Source organism: Cetorhinus maximus, chromosome 15, assembly GCF_964194155.1.
Source record: "Cetorhinus maximus chromosome 15, sCetMax3.hap1.1, whole genome shotgun sequence".
Classification (NCBI taxonomy): domain Eukaryota; kingdom Metazoa; phylum Chordata; class Chondrichthyes; order Lamniformes; family Cetorhinidae; genus Cetorhinus; species Cetorhinus maximus.
The window spans coordinates 67,261,391-67,277,068 of NC_135893.1; the positions used below are offsets into that span (position 1 = coordinate 67,261,391).

The following is a 15,678-nucleotide window of genomic DNA, read 5'->3' on the forward strand; positions in this document are numbered from 1 at the left end:
GTGATAATAATCAAGTAGCATGAAATAAATTATGTGCTTTTGTTGTTAATTGAAAGATAAGTGTTGTCCCTGACACCAGGGAAAATGCCCCTGCTCTTCTATGAAATGATAATAGGAGTTGTGATGACCAGGTGGGGAAGGGTTGAAACTCTTTCGAGTTACCAACAGTCACAGATTGCAACTCTTTTCGAGTACAATCACAGTTCTTGGTTTCCGGGAGTGGGACATGAACCCACAACCCTCTGATTCAAAGGCGAGGGTGCTATGAACTGAGCCACAGCTGACACCTCTGGGGAAGGGTTGAATGAATCCCCTCTTTTCCCTCTCCTAATTTGACTGCAACAGGTTTTTTTTGTTTGAAAACGGTATACTTACCAATTCAGTGAGTACTTAATGGTTTCCGCACTGCAATCATGAAAGAGCCAATAGGACAGGTTTTCTTGAGTTTAACAAAGAAAGAGGTTAATTTTATTATACTTAAACCAACCTAAGTAAAATAATATAACACGCACTGACTTCCGCACACAGACACACACACACAAACAAACACACACATTCAAAATTCAAACACACACAAATACAGATTACAGAGTGGAGAAGGATAAATTGACCAAATTAGAGTCCATGAAAGTTAAAAGGAATTCACAGTCTGTAGTTGGGAGTCTCGGCTGGCTTCCGGCTGAATCCGGTGGTCTTGCGGCTTTCACTCTGTGTTTTTCTGCTTTCAGCTCGTGGTGGTTTAGGACTGTAGATTAATGGTCTATCTGTTGTTCTGGAGATAGAGCTGTGTTGTTGAGTTCTTTCTTTAAAATCTCTGTCTGCTGCACGTGGAGAGAGAGTCAAACAATAGCAGACAGGGCCCAAGAGCTTGCAAGTTGAGTGGAGAGAGAGAGAGAGAGAGAGAGGAAGGATCTCTCTCCACTTCTCAACTGCTTGTCCTTAGTGCTGCTGAGAAAATATGTGCTTAAAACATACAAAGGGTTTGCTTATCATGTGACTGCCCTCTCCAGCTGACCAGTAATTCAATATGATCACCTATTCCAATTGTAACTTGATTAGGTGATAATTCCCCCTTTATCCAAGGTCCCATAGTTCAAGTGATTAGGTTTGATGGTTTGTCTCCGCCCAGCTGAGTACCTGGACATTGTGCTAATGGAATAGGAAATATGGCTCATTCATATTCCTCTGAGGTCATTGGCTTTGGTGAGATTTTGCAGACCTGCCGTCCCAATCTCAATGGGGTTGGAATGTGGAACATACAGTAATGTAAATTAGGTAGCCATCTTGGCTGTGAGCTCAAGTCACTTTAGTATGTGTTTTTAAAAAGTCTTTTTTTTTTAAGTGTAATTCATACTTCCAGACGGTAGATTAAAAATCATTACTTGTCAAAAAGCACATCTTCATAACAGAGTATTCAGGCCTACCTCAGAGGGCAGTCAATGCCTCAATTTAACACCTCATTGGGTTACATGTTGTTGAAAGAAAAATCAAAGTTAAAAAATACAAGTAGGGAAAAGAGTAAATGGGGAAGGAGAAAAAAATTGGGGAGGAAGACAGAAAAAGAATTAAAAGTTCTTGCATTCTTAGTTTTAAATGAAATGGCTTCAAAATGTTTATCCTGTTGTAGAGAATTAATTTTACAATAACAAAACTGCTTCTGAAATTTGAGTAGCTTAACTACTATAGTATTTCTGTTTGTGGTAGTGCCATACTAAAAACATATCAAAATGAAGGCCAAGGAGTCTTTAACTTCCCTGGAGTTACTATGAGGCAACTGACAGGAAACGTAGAAAAGCACACAATGTCCTCTTTTTATTAGAAAATGTAACATGTATACAAGGATAAAAATGTGTGTCATAATGGATAATGAGTTAAGAGTGATCCATCACTTCAATAGACAGTTACTTAATTTTGTAATTTCCCAATTATATAAAAGGATCCAGTGACAGTGCCATTGATTTATGATAACTCCTGGAATCCAGCTTGAGGTCATCCAAAACTCTGCAGCCCATAGCCTAACTCACACAAAGCCCCATTCACCCATCATCCCTGTGCTTGTTGACCTACATTGGCTCCTGGCCTGGAAACACCACAATTTAAAAATTCTTATCCTTGTTTTCAGATCTTCCTATAGCTGTAATTTCCTACAGCCATACAACCCTCCGAGATCCAGTGCCTCTCCAATTCTGGCCTCGTATGTAATTCGCTCCTCTAGGCTATGCCTTCAGTTGTCTAGGCTGCCAGCTCCAGAATTCCCTTCCTAAACCTCTCAGCCTCTCTACCTCTCCAGTTTTAGTCATCTGCCCGAACACATCTTTATGTGGCTTTGCATCAAATTCTGTCTGGTAATGCTCCTGGGAAGCATCGCAGGATGGTTGACTACGTTAAAAACACTATATGAATGCAAGTTGTTGATATGTCTGATGCCAGTTATTCACCTGGGGGTGCGGGGAAAGTAGTAAAACAAGAAAGGAGGAACAAGTAAGGTCGTGAGAACTAAAATCAATACAAAACACTGCAAATGCTCAAAATATGAAATAAAAGCAGAAAATGCTTGAGAATGCTCAGCAGGTCAGGCAGCTTCTTTGGAGAGAGAAACGGAATTAACGTTTCAGGTCAATGACCTTTATCAGAATTCAGATTGTGAGAACTGCCTGAACACAGTTAGCTTCAAAATGTTGGTCGGGTATAATGAGAATTAGATGTTCAGGATTCGAAAACCAAGAAGCACTTTTATACCCAAAGAGTAGTGGAAATTTGGAATTTTCTCCCTCAAAAAGGATTCTGGGGGGTCAGTTAAAATGTTCAAGACTGAGATTGACACATTTATATTGGGGAAGGGTTTCAAGGGATATTGATCAAAGACGAGTCATAGATGAGTTAAGTACAAAGGAACAGGAGTAGGCCATTCAATTAGGTCATGGCTGATCTATCTACTCACCTTGGTTCCATATTCCTCAATACACTTGCCTAACAAAAATCTATTTTAAAATTTATAGTTGACCCTCATCCTCAACAGCTTTTCTGGGACAGAGAGCGTTAAATTTCCACTACCCTTTGTGTGAAGCAGTTCTTGACATGTCCCTGAACAGCCTAACTTTAATTTTAAGATTACGCCCCTAGTTGTGGATTCTTGCGCCAGAGGAAATAGTTTCTTTCTATCTATCCTATCAGCCCCTTTAATCATCCTAAACATCTCAGTTGGACCACTCCTTAATTTTCCATGCTCAAGGTAATACAACCTAGTCTATACAGCCTGTCCTCACAATGTAATCCCTTTTAAGCCATAATCTAACTTGAATGATGGAACAGGTTTGTGCCACTGCACTGCCTACTGCCCTCCTAATCTACCTCTGCTGCTGCTGCCTTGATTAAATAGCCATTGAATGTGATGTAGACATCACCCTCGCCGCTGTAAATGCCGTTTTCCCTGTTCTCCTGGTAGAGACGCACCCAAACCTCATCTTTCTCACTTAGGTCCAGCATGACACTCTGGCTCTGCATGATGCTGCGGTCACTGGGTTGAGCATACAGGATCACCACCTCCTCACCATTGCGCATGAGGTGGAGGTACGTTTCTTTAAAGTTCCAGGTGTGCACATTGAGGTTAAAGAAATAGACCCCTGGGACGTAGCAGTAGAACTTGCCAGTGAACATGCTGAAGTGGTGGTAAAGGTTGACAAACTCAGTGTCGAAAATCAGCTGCGTCTGGAGTTCTTTGCTCTGGACCCCCTTCCTGCGGCCAACCGAGAATGCTGCATAATGCTGCTTGCAGTTGTGCCCCGGAATGCCGGCTTGTCCTCTGTCTCCCTTGAGGCCAGTAGTACCATTGGTACCATTGGGTCCTGCTTTGCCTGTTTTTCCTGGCATTCCTCTCTCCCCTTTCTCTCCTTTGGAGCCTACATAGAGAGATTAACATTCAATGTTTTTTATTAATGCTTATTTTTTGGAGGTGTGAAAATGACATAGAATTACATTGAACCTACAGCATAGAAACAGAACAACTGGCCTATCCTGGATTATATTCCACAAGGGCCTCCTGCCACCAGGACCTTATCTTTATATCAGCTATGTCTGCTGACACCACTATGGTGTGTATAATGGAAAAGATTATTCTCATCATTAGGAAATGGGAGAACAATGCTCATCCGACATTTTTCCTGCATTGTGTCATTTGATCCAGTATGCTGTAGACTCATTCTACAAAGTGAGGAATAACTGAGGAGCAATCATATTCCTGAATGTTAAGAGTAAAGGTTCTGAGTGATATAAATATCTCAGAAAGACTTCACCAATCTCCAGTTTATTGCATCATATCTTAAAGGTATTAAATGCTGTGGATTTTTTTAAATAAAGAATAGTCAATCCTACTTTATACATATCAATGGAAATAAACCATTTTACATAATCGCCCAGTCACAGTTGCCTTCTTTGCCTGTGATGGTAAATGTGTTCCTAATCTGAGACACTAGGGTACATCTTGAAAGTGAGTCATTGCCTGGCATTTGTGCTGGACAAATGTTACTTGCCATTTATTGGACGAAGCCTGAATGTTGTCCAAGTCTTGCTGCATATGGGCATGGACTCCTTCGGTATCAGAGGAGTCGCGAATGGTGCTGAACATTGTGCAATCTTCAGCAAACATCCCCACTTCTAACCTTATGATGGAGGGAAGGTCATTGATGAAGCAGCTGGAGATGGTTGGGCCCAGGACACTACCCTGAGGAACTCCTGCAGTGATGTCCTGGAGCTGAGATGACTGACCTCCAACAACCACAACCATCTTCCTTTGTGCTAGATATGACTCCAACCAGCAGAGAGTTTACCCCATTTCTCATTGACTTCAATTTTGCTAGGGCTGTTTGATGCCACACTTGGCCAAATACTGCCTTTATGTCAAGGGCAATTACTCTCACCTCACCTCTGGAATTCTTTGGTCTGTGTTTGGACCAAGGCTGTAATGAGATCTAAAGCCACGTCCCCGGTGGAACCCAAACCAAGTACTGGTGAGCAGGCTGTTGCTGCGTAAGTGCTGCTTTATAGCACTGTCTACAACACCTTCTATCACTTTGCCGATGATTGAGTAGACAGATGGGACAATGATTTGTCGGGTTGGATTTTTCCTGCTTTTTGAGGACAGGACATACCTGGACAATTTTCCACATTGCCAGGTAAATGCCAGTATGGGAACAGCTTGGCAGGGGTGCAGCTAGTTCTGGAGCACAAATCTTCAGTACTATAGCCTGGATGTTGTCAGGGCCCATAGCCTTTGCAGTATCCAGTGCCTTCAGCCGCTTCTTGATATCATGTGGAGTGAATTGAATTGGCTGAAGACTGGCATCTGTAAAGCTGGGGACCACAGGACGAGGCCAAGATGGATCACCCACTTAGTGTTTCTGGCTAAAGATGGCTGCAAATGCCTTGTCTTTTGCACCAATGTGCCAGACTCCCCCATCATTGGGGATGGGAATATTTGTGGAGTCTCCTTCTCTGCTTAACTGCTTAATTGTCCACTGCCATTCATGACTGAGTGTTGCAAGACTGCAGTGTTTTGATCTGATCTGTTGGTTATGGGATTGCTAATCTCTATCACATGTTGCTTCTACTGTTTAACATCCATGCTGTTCTGTGTTGAAGCTTTACCAGTTTGGCACCTTATTTTTAGTATGCCTAGTGCTGCTCCTGGCATGCCCTCCTACACTCTGCATTGAACCAGTGTTGATCCCCCTAATGGTACTGGTAGAGTGGGGCCATGAGGTTACAGATTGAGGTTGAATACAATTCTGCTACTGCCAATGGCCCACAGCGCCTCATAGATGCCCAGTTTTGAGTTGCTAGATGTGTTATGAATCTATCCAATTTAGCACAATGTAGTGCCACACAACACAATGGATGGTGTCCTCAGTTTGAAGATGGAACTGTATCCCCACAAGGACCATGCGGTGGTCACTCCTGCTAATACTTTTGTGGAAATCTGGGACATTAATGGTCAGTAAAGAGTGAAGCTAAGGTATGGGACTGTTGGTAAATGGAGAATAAGGGTTTTGGTTACTGCTATCACACTCAGATGATTCATTCACAGCAGTCTGAGCAGAAAGGGACTTCCGTCCAGGTGGTCTCATCCCTTCCTCCTCCTTCTCTTCCTGCTAATCCTCTTACCTGGTGGCAAGGTCTTTGCCTTCATGATACTGAGATTGTGCAGCATGCAACAGACCACCATGAATCTTGACACGTGCTCAGCCAGGTACTGCAGGCCTCCTTCAGATTGGTCCAGGCAGCGGAGGCATCGTTTCAGCATGCCAGTGGCCTGCTCTATCACAGTTTTTGTGCCAGCATGGCTTTCTTTGTATGCATGCTGCCCATGTCCGTGTGTGTTGCACACTGGAGTCACGAGCCATGTCTTCAAAGGATCGCTCTTGTCACCCAGTAGCCAGCCTCTGGTTTGTTGAGGTAGCTCAAATGCAGATGGCACAGTGGACTGACACAGAATGCAACTGCCAGGATGCTAGGCATTAATCCATAAAATATACACTAATTATCGTTAACACCAGCTGCATGTTGAGGGAATGGAATCCCTTTCGGTTGTGGTAGATCTCAGAGTTGACAAGTTGTGTGTCCACAAAGCAATGGTAATGCAGCCAATGGCACCCTGCACCGTGGAGGAGCCTGCAATTGTCAAGAAGCTATTGCTCATTCCATTAGCTTCTTTCTTAAAGAGAGAATGAAATCTAATTAGCTGCCTAGCCTTTGTGATGTCCCTTCTCCACATATGGATAGCAAACTGGGGGATGTTGCAAATAATATCTGCTCCAGCCTGGAAAGAGCCCAATGTATAAAAGTTTGTGATCATGTTCACCATCATTGCCATTGCAATGCCATCCTCATCCTACTCAGCGGTTACTGTCCTGGCTGAAGGCAGTGGTAGATTTCATGAGGACGTTCCTACTGACGCACAGACAGTTCACACATTGTTCCTCATTGAGATTCAGATAGAAGCGTTGTCCTTGAACACCCTGAACAGGTATCGTCTCCTGCTGAGAACCTTCCTTCCTCCTCTTCCAGCAACATGCCCTGCTCTGTGTCACCTCTGCTCTATCTCCCTGTCGTGCTGTCATACCGCACCCATGTCTGGGAGCAAGTGGTTTGTGCAAAATCCTTGAAGCTTCTGGAATTCCTGAAACCATCAAGCACTTATACAATCCCAGCAACAGCCAGTAAAATCAATTAGCAGCTAAAGTAGTTGTTGATCCCTTTAGATAGTGCTAGTGAGGTGTCCTTCCTGCTGCTGAATGCATGTTAAGTCTGTGTTTACGAGGTGGCATTCGCTGGAGCGTTGAGCTCCAAAATGATAACACTGACATCAAATCAGAGATTCACAAATCATGATGTGCTGAATCTGCATATGTCTGGTGGAGGTTCCCTACGCGCGCTAACACTTTTACCAAAATGGGGTCTGGCGTGACTCACAACAAGGGTATAAACGTGGTACGGATGACATTTTGGAACTAAAATGGCCCTCGTGGTGCCGTAAAACCAGGCACTAAGGAGCTGAAATTTGTGACCCTTACCTTTTAGTATAGTCATATCTATCTTTGGCTTGATTTCAGGCATGGGGTAGGTAGGGTGGTCACTTGCCATCCTGTGACTGGACGACAATCCATATGGATATGCAGGCTTCTCCAATGGACCACAGCATCGGACACACGAAGATTGGACCATCTGTTTTTGAAAGTGAATTCTGTTCGATGAGATGGCAGCAGCCAGCAAGGAAACAATCAGAGCAACAGAAGCCTTCATACTTCGACAACAGAATAACCTGTGCACAGGAAAATACAGAAAATAATCAAAATTTGTTCCTGCCAGTATCCATGAAACAGCATGAGGTTGCCAACACTCCAGGATTGTCCCGGACTCTCCAAGAATTAAAGATTAAAGTTTTGCTTCAAGCAAAAGCCCTGGGAAAAAGTCATAGCTGCATTTTTAAATATGTGTTCTTTAAATTTTCTTTTAACACTTTGTTAGTTATCAAAGTACTGGTGATGGGAAGAAATAGGCTGATTGACAGTCAAATATCATCCAATTGGTTAAGGCGGGCCACAGTGGCACATTAGCTGACCAATAGTGGGAGGGTGGGAACGGAGCAGTTGGAGGCATGAAGTCATGTGATGTTACCTGCAATAACATGTCCAATCTGAGTTGACAACCCTTAAATGAAGATCCAGGCACAACAAGTCCATCTGTAGCTTCCTGCTCACAGCTCTTTTGTGTTACAAGCTCAAAGAGTACATTGCTTCTCGTACAATGTCTTTATTAGAACTGAATGTAACATGGCAGCGCCCAGCCTGTGCCTCATGGCAGGGGTCACATGGCTACAGCAAGCCAGGTAGGACTTTTAGAACATGATTGCATTTCAATCCCAAACATCCCCCTTTTCATAACAAACAAAAGACAAATTTGCATGCACTATCATGTGTAACTGTGAGTTACCCAAGTTACCCACAATACACCCACTGTTCTCATGCATTAACAAACAGTTTATTTTTCTCAACAGTCTCTGCACATGCATTGCATGCATAGTCATTAAATCATGCAAGTCTGCTAATGGTACATGTGCATGTTGTCATTGGCTGTTCGAAGAGGTGATATTCCCTCTCTGGGGAGTTCCCGCAGCACTTGTTGTTGCCTTGGTAAATGTTATTGTTGTTCCCTTTCTGTTGTTGGGGACTGGTGGACCTCTGGGAATAATGGCTGTTCTGCACTATGTGCAGCTGTTGAGATCCCATCTTCCTAATCGGCAGCCTGCATGAAGGAACAGCTTCTTTGGTTGTTCGTATATGCCTGTGGTTTCACGGGTATATTTGGTCGTTCACGTACACCACATTCGTGCAAGGTGACAACTGCTCTACATATGTCCCAAGTTTCCTTGTGGGCTGGTTCCTGTTGAGAGCTTTGAAAGTTTGTACCCTGATTGGCTTTCAAATGCTCAACTCTGGCAATCATTTAGCAGTTTTGTCAAAATGAAATTTGGCTTTCTGTCGTTTCACCTTGATTTTTCCACACACATCTGTGACTGCTTCTGGCTTCAGTAGCTTTTTTGCTATTGAAAGAATAGTTTGCAGCATGACATTAGTCTTTGGCCTGGACAACTTTCCATGCCTTCAGTCGGTGTTTTTCTCCACTCGAGGATTATCTTGTATACACCTGTGCTAGGTTGGCTTGATTTCTTGATGATTCCTTTGGAGATTTTCGCTGCTGCCTTTCCATTCGACTAGAGATAGTGCGGAGATGATATATAGTGTTGAATTTCCCAATCCTTTGTAAACCAGCTGAATTCTTCACTCATGAACTGAGGGCCATTGTTGCTCATCACCATGCCTGGAACACCATAACGACTGAAGTGTGCTTTCAGGCATTCTACAATCTCACCGGTGGTCACTGAAGTCAGCTGTCTAACTCCCAGTAGTCAGAATAGTAGTACATGGTGATAAGATAATCAGTTCCTGCTGGAGTGAAGAGATCTATTCTCAGCTTAATCATGGTCTGTCTGAGATGTCATGCCTCATCAGCAGTTCTCCAGCTTGCTTAGCTTGGTACTCGATACAAGCACTGCACTGGCTGATGCCGTCCTTATTTCATTCTCATGTTTGGCCAGTAGAGCACTTCAATCGTTGTACTGCTTTCACATCTGTTGGTCGCTGCATTACTGCTACAGCTCTCACCTTTTCAGGATCAGGACGAAGACCTTTTGCTGTCAGTCCATAACCTATATACTTGCCTTCAGGAATCTTCAAATGCAATTTTTTCTTGTTCAACTGCAGTTTCATCTGGCGAGCTCTCTCCAGCAGTCGCACTAGATTCTGATTGTGGTCAGCAATGGCTTCTTCCATTGTATCTTCACATCCATAGACTAGCAGATCATCCACTATGGCTTCCAGCCCAGGAAGATCACTGACTATCTCATGCTGTCTGTGTTGATACTCTTCTGGAGCCGTGGAAATGTCAAATGGCATGCGCAACCAGCTATATCTCCTGAACGGCGTCCAGAATATAGTTAGAAAGCTGCCGCTTTCATCCAGCTTCACTTACCAGTAACCTTCCTTCGCATCTGGGGTAGTAAAGATCTTTGCCTTGGCAAGTTGTGGCAAAATTTCTTCAATGGTTGTAATGGGGTAGTGAGATCTCTTCAGGTTTTATTTAGATCCTTTGGGTCTGAGCACACTCACAGCTTTCCCAGTTGTTTCTCTGCTGCTATGCTGCTAATCCCATCTGTAGGATCCTTTTGATCCTTTTTCAGCTGACCTTCCAACTCAGGCCTGGCGAGAACTATGTAGTGCAGCCCACTCCTGAGGCCTTCTGTCGAGGGCTGAAGAGTTGGATGCAAATAGGCCATGTCCCTTTTTTTTTATGGCACTATCTGCTATAAATCAGGTAAGTTTAAAGGTCCAGCCACTTTCAAGCAATGGAGAAAGCTGGTTTGTAACATAGGTGGGTAGAATTGGGGAGGTGGGGTCAGGTGGTTGGCAGTTGGCCCGGGGAGGGAGGGAGAAGTCGGGGGAGGGGGGAGGGGGTGGGTTTGGGTGGTTGGAGGAGGACCAAATGCTTGGAAGGGGGAATATTGAGTGGTCGGGTGGGGGGGTTTGGTCAGGGATGGTGGAGGTGGGGGTGGGGGCAGTCAGTGTGGGTGCAGTCTGCATGGGTACAGTCATGGGGTGCAGTCAGGTAGGGGTGCAGTCGGTGGGGGTGAGGGGGTGCAGTCTGTGGGGGTGCAGTCATGGGGAGCAGTCGGGGAGGGGTGCAGTAGATAGGGGTGGGGGGTGCAGTCTGTGGGGGAGGGGTGCAGTCGGTGGGGGTGGGGGGGCGCAGTCTGTGTGAGAGCAGTCATGAGGTGCAGTCGGGGAGGGGTGTGATCAGCGAGGCGCAGTGGCGGGGGTGCAGTTGACGGAGGCTGCAGACGGGGGTGGGATGCAGTCCAGGGGGTGCAATCGGAAGGAGTGCAGTCGGGGACATGCAGTCAGGGGGTGCGCAGTCAGGAGGTGCGCAGTCAGGAGGTCCCATTCAGGTCGAGGGGAGGTAGGGACATCCTGTGTGGTTGTTGGGGGGTGGGGGGCGGTGTGGTCAGGGGGTTGGGTGGTTAGTGTGGGGGTGTGGGGTAGTCATGGGGTTCCATTGGAGGTTGGGGGAAGTGCGGGGGGTTCCATGGGAGTCGGGAGGTCCTGTGACAGTCGGTAGGGGGTGGGGAAGTTTCCGAGGTGGGGGTCGGGGGTTTGTAGTGTGGATGTGGGGGCTATTCGGGGTCCCGTGGGGGTTGGGTTGGGTGGGTTGTAGTGGGTGGGTGGGAATATTTGAGAGGTCCTGTGGGGGTTGCGTGGGCATAGTGACTTGGGTGGGGTGCAGCCAGGGGTCCCGTGGGGGGTTCAGGGGAGGTCAGTACAATAGCTATCCAGAAGTTAGAAGTGGTTTTAATTCTTATTTTTCCTGGTTAAACTATTAGTGTAAGCCAGTCAGAACCATCCGAAGTTTGTGATTTAAATCACATTTTCGGATGGTTCCCACAATAGGGCAATTACCTATCTGAAGTTCAAACCTGCCAGATACACTGTCCCAGAGCTTGGAAGTCACGGGCCTAGATATATGCCCAGTCACAAAATAAATGGAATATCAATCATCAAAAAATTGCTAAGGTTCAGGAATCAGATCCATACACTTGAAAGTCAATTTATCTTGTTTCACTTGAAAGAAAGGCTTACATTTACATAACACCCTTTCCAACTCTAGGACTTGCCAAAACAGCTTTAAAACCGATTAAATGCTTTTTTGAAACGCAGAAACTGTTGTAATATTGGAAAGTCAGCAAGCAATTCGTGCACAGCTAGCTGCCACAAACAGCAATGTAATAATAAGATAATGGCCCAGATCATCCGATCTCCAGATAGTGGGAAACTGGACTGCTCCCCCCAATATCCGCTATGGGACCCCTTGGAAGTCCCAACACAACCCTGAACCACTTGGAGGAAGCACTGAGGGTGGCAAGGCCACACCATGTACTCTTGGTGGGGGTCTTCAATGTCCATCACCAAGAGTGGCTCAGTCGTACCACTATGGACCGAGCTGGCAGAGTCTTAAATGACATAGCTGCTAAAGTGGGTCTGCAGCAGGTGGTGAGGGAACCAACAAGAGGGAAAAACATACTTGACCTCATCCTCACCAACCTGTCTGCCGCAGATGCATATGTCCATGACAGTATTGGTAGGAATGACCACTGCACAGTCCTTGTGGAGACAAAGTCCCATCTTCACATTGAGGATACCCTCCTTCGTGCTGTGTGGCACTACCACCGTGCTAAATGGGATAGATTTCAAACAGGTCTAGCAACTCAAGATTGGGCAACCATGAGGTACTGTAGGCCATCAGCAGCAGCAGAATTGTACAGAGGCACAATCTGTAACCTCATGGCCTGGCATATCCCCCACTCTACCATTACCACCAGGCCAGGGGATCAACCCTAGTTCAACAAAGAGTGCAGGAGGGCATGCCAGGAGCAGCACCAGGCATACCTAAAAATGAGGTGCCAACCTGATGGAGCTACAACACAGAAATACTTGCATGCCAAACAGCATAAGGAGCAATTGATAGATAGAGCTAAGCGCTTCCACAACCAATGGATCAAATCTAAGCTTTGCAATCCTGCCATATGCAGTCGTGAATGGTGGTGGACAATTAAACAACTCAATGGAGGAGGAGGCTCCACAAATATCCCCATCCTTAATGATGGGGGAGCCCAGCACATTAGTGCAAAAGATAAGGCTGAAGCATTTGCCACAATCTTCAACCAGAAGTGCCCAGTGGATGATCCATCTCGGTCCCCTCCGGAGGTCCCCAGCATCACAGATGCCAGTCTTCAGCCAATTTTACTCACTCCACGTGATATCAAGAAACGGCTGAAGGCACTGTACACTGCAAAGGCTATGGGGCCTGACAACATTCCGACATTAGTACTGAAGACTTGTGCTCAGAACTTGCCGTGCCCCTAGCCAAGCTGTTTCAGCTACAAAATTGGCATCTATCCAAAAATGTGGAAAATTGCCCAGGTATGTCCTGTATCTAAAAAGCAGGACAAATCCAATCCAGCCAATTACCGCCCCATCAGTCTACTCCCGATCATCAGTAAAGTAACGGAAGGGGTCATCAACAGTGCTATCAAGCAGCACTTGCTTAGCAACAACTTACTCACTGACACTCAGTTCAGGTTCCACCAGGGTCACTCAGCTCCTGATCTCATTACAGCCTTGGTTCAAACATGGACAAAAGAGCTGAACTACAGAGGTGAGATGAGAGTCACTGCTCTTAAACCAAGGCAGCATTTGACCGAATGTGGCATCAAGGAGCCCTAGCAAAACTGGAGTCAATGGGAATCAGGGGGAAATTCTCCGCTGTTTGGAGTCATACCTAGCACAAAGGAAGATGACTGTGGTTATTGGAGGTCAATCATCTCACTCCCAGGACATCACTGCAGGAGTTCCTCAGGATAGTGTCCTCGGTCCAACCATCTTCAGCTGCTTCATCAATGACCTTCCTTCCATCATAAGGTCAGATGTGGGGATGTTCGCTGATGATTGCACAATGTCCAGCACCATTTGTGACTCCTCAGATACTGAAGCAGTCCACATCCAAATGCAGCAAAGCCTGGACAATATCCAGGCCCAGTCCAGATATTTCTGCTCAAGCCTCTGGAGTGGGACTTGAGCCCACAACCTTCTGACTCTGAAGAAGAGTCAAGGCAACTGAGGCACACCTGACAGCAATTCTTTGGAGTGAAGAGGGCACGCTGAAAAATTGCAGTATCTGTGCTCAGATTAAATGATTGGAAAGAACCTACAATAAATTTGGATTGGGTATGATAGCATAAACTAGTCTAACCAAATGAGTTTTTTCTTAACCCATGCTTACTTATATATTGATAGGATTCATACTAGCTGTGGAAATCTGTGTTTGTTCAATGACAAATGTTCTGAGAATTTATAACCAAGCTGATGTTCTGTGTTACAGTCAAGAAGTACAATTGTGATCGCGGAATACCTAAAGAACATTTTTTTTCTAAATATGTTTTACAGGTGATACAAAATTGCTTTGAGGATGGAAGCAATTGGCGTTGATGGTAGCAGGCTCGAGTTATGGCATTTGCCAAAAGTTGCAAAGAAAATGTTCCTGTTCACAATCCAAGAGAGAACTGATTCCAAACGCAATTTAAGAAACAGCATTTACAGGCTCTATTCATTGTCTGGTTTTCATACCCTGGGGAAAAGGCTGCATGCAGAGTTTGGTATTTATGAGAATAGGGATTTAAGGCTATTTCACTTTAAATGGGAGAAGGGCGCCACATTTTCCCAAGATTATAAACTAATATCAGGAGGGCATCTGTTCCACTTCATTTGGTAATAAGATAGCGATGAATTGTTTTGACTATCAGATGTGGTACATTGTAAAAATGTAATCATAAAATATAACAAACCATCTAATGTCTTCTCTTCAACCTGTTCAATGACAAACTTCCTATATTTGTTGATGACTCTATTAGTCATGCCAGTATAATGTGTCATTTTGTCACATTATTATCATTATGGCCTGTGAGCTCATCATTCTCAAAATGAAATACAAACACAGCAGCATTATTCTAATCTGTCTCTTTCACCTGCTGTTTAAAAACCACAAAGTTCGATCATTTCTTCTTAGGCAGCCCTGCGGGATTGAGGATGATTACTTCCACTCCTGTTCAATGGGTCAGATGGCTAACAAGTCCAATGCGCAATCTGCAGACTCTGTCACGTGCAAGTGGTGCTTGAAGGGTTGGTTAGATGGGGGTTGTTTGGAGATCTGTGAGCTCTCTCCGATGTCTAGGCTTCACCTCTGCACATTCCCGACAAAGACTCGCGATGTGCTCGGTGCTTTCCCGAATGAGCCTTCTACATTTTGGTCGGTCACAGCCAGAACCTTCCATGATCTCTCCAGGGATGCTTTGAGGACATCCCAAAGCATTTCCGCTGTGCTTTTAGGAGTCTCCCGCAGCAACCGAGTTCTGAGTAGAGCAATTGCTTCGGGGTTCTTGTGAAAGGCATACAAATGACATGTCCTGCCCAGCGGGGCTGGTTTTTGTGCGAGTAATGGCTCAAGATTTAGGTCATCTGCTTCATTATATATTCTTTGACCTTTGGTGTACATTTTAGTCTAATTGTGCTTCTGTGAAGCACTTTAGGATGTTTTGCAACTTTAAAGGTGCTATCTAAATGTGAGTTGTTGGTGATTGCGAGGTTCTATCATTTATGAACTTCACATATTAAAAGCTATACATTGGCCAAGATGACTTTGAGGGTGTGAGATGGGTCATGGGCTATAAGCACAGTGAGTGCCCCCAAGCCCATTTATATCCTTGCCCAATTTTCTTTCCCATTGAAATTGATTGAAAAGAAAATCAGGAGGGGTGTAAAATCAATTCACGAACATCACATTTGCATTATAAATCAATCCATCCCACCACCAGAGCCTTTTCAATGAGCCAAATTCCATTGTCAGCCACTTCTACACATAAGCCCTCCTTGAGGCCATAGGACTTAGAGTAAGTGTAGGCCATTCAGCCCTTCACTCAATAAGATCATGGCTGATCTTGGCTGTGGTCTCAACTCC

General features: G+C 44.9%; 1 protein-coding gene across 1 annotated transcript in view; it reads right to left on the reverse strand.

The window, feature by feature from the left end:
* Nucleotides 1–1,750: 1,750 nt before the first annotated feature.
* The window catches only part of LOC144691226 (complement C1q tumor necrosis factor-related protein 1-like), a 35,757-nt gene continuing 21,829 nt past the window's right edge, over nt 1,751–15,678 (reverse strand). The window contains exons 2-3 of the mRNA XM_078559276.1: nt 7,569–7,816; nt 1,751–3,899 (exon numbers count right to left, since the gene is read on the reverse strand). Coding sequence (XP_078415402.1) covers nt 3,343–3,899; nt 7,569–7,797 — 786 coding nt within the window. The 5' untranslated portion in view covers nt 7,798–7,816 and the 3' untranslated portion in view covers nt 1,751–3,342. The remainder of the gene's footprint in view (nt 3,900–7,568; nt 7,817–15,678) is intronic.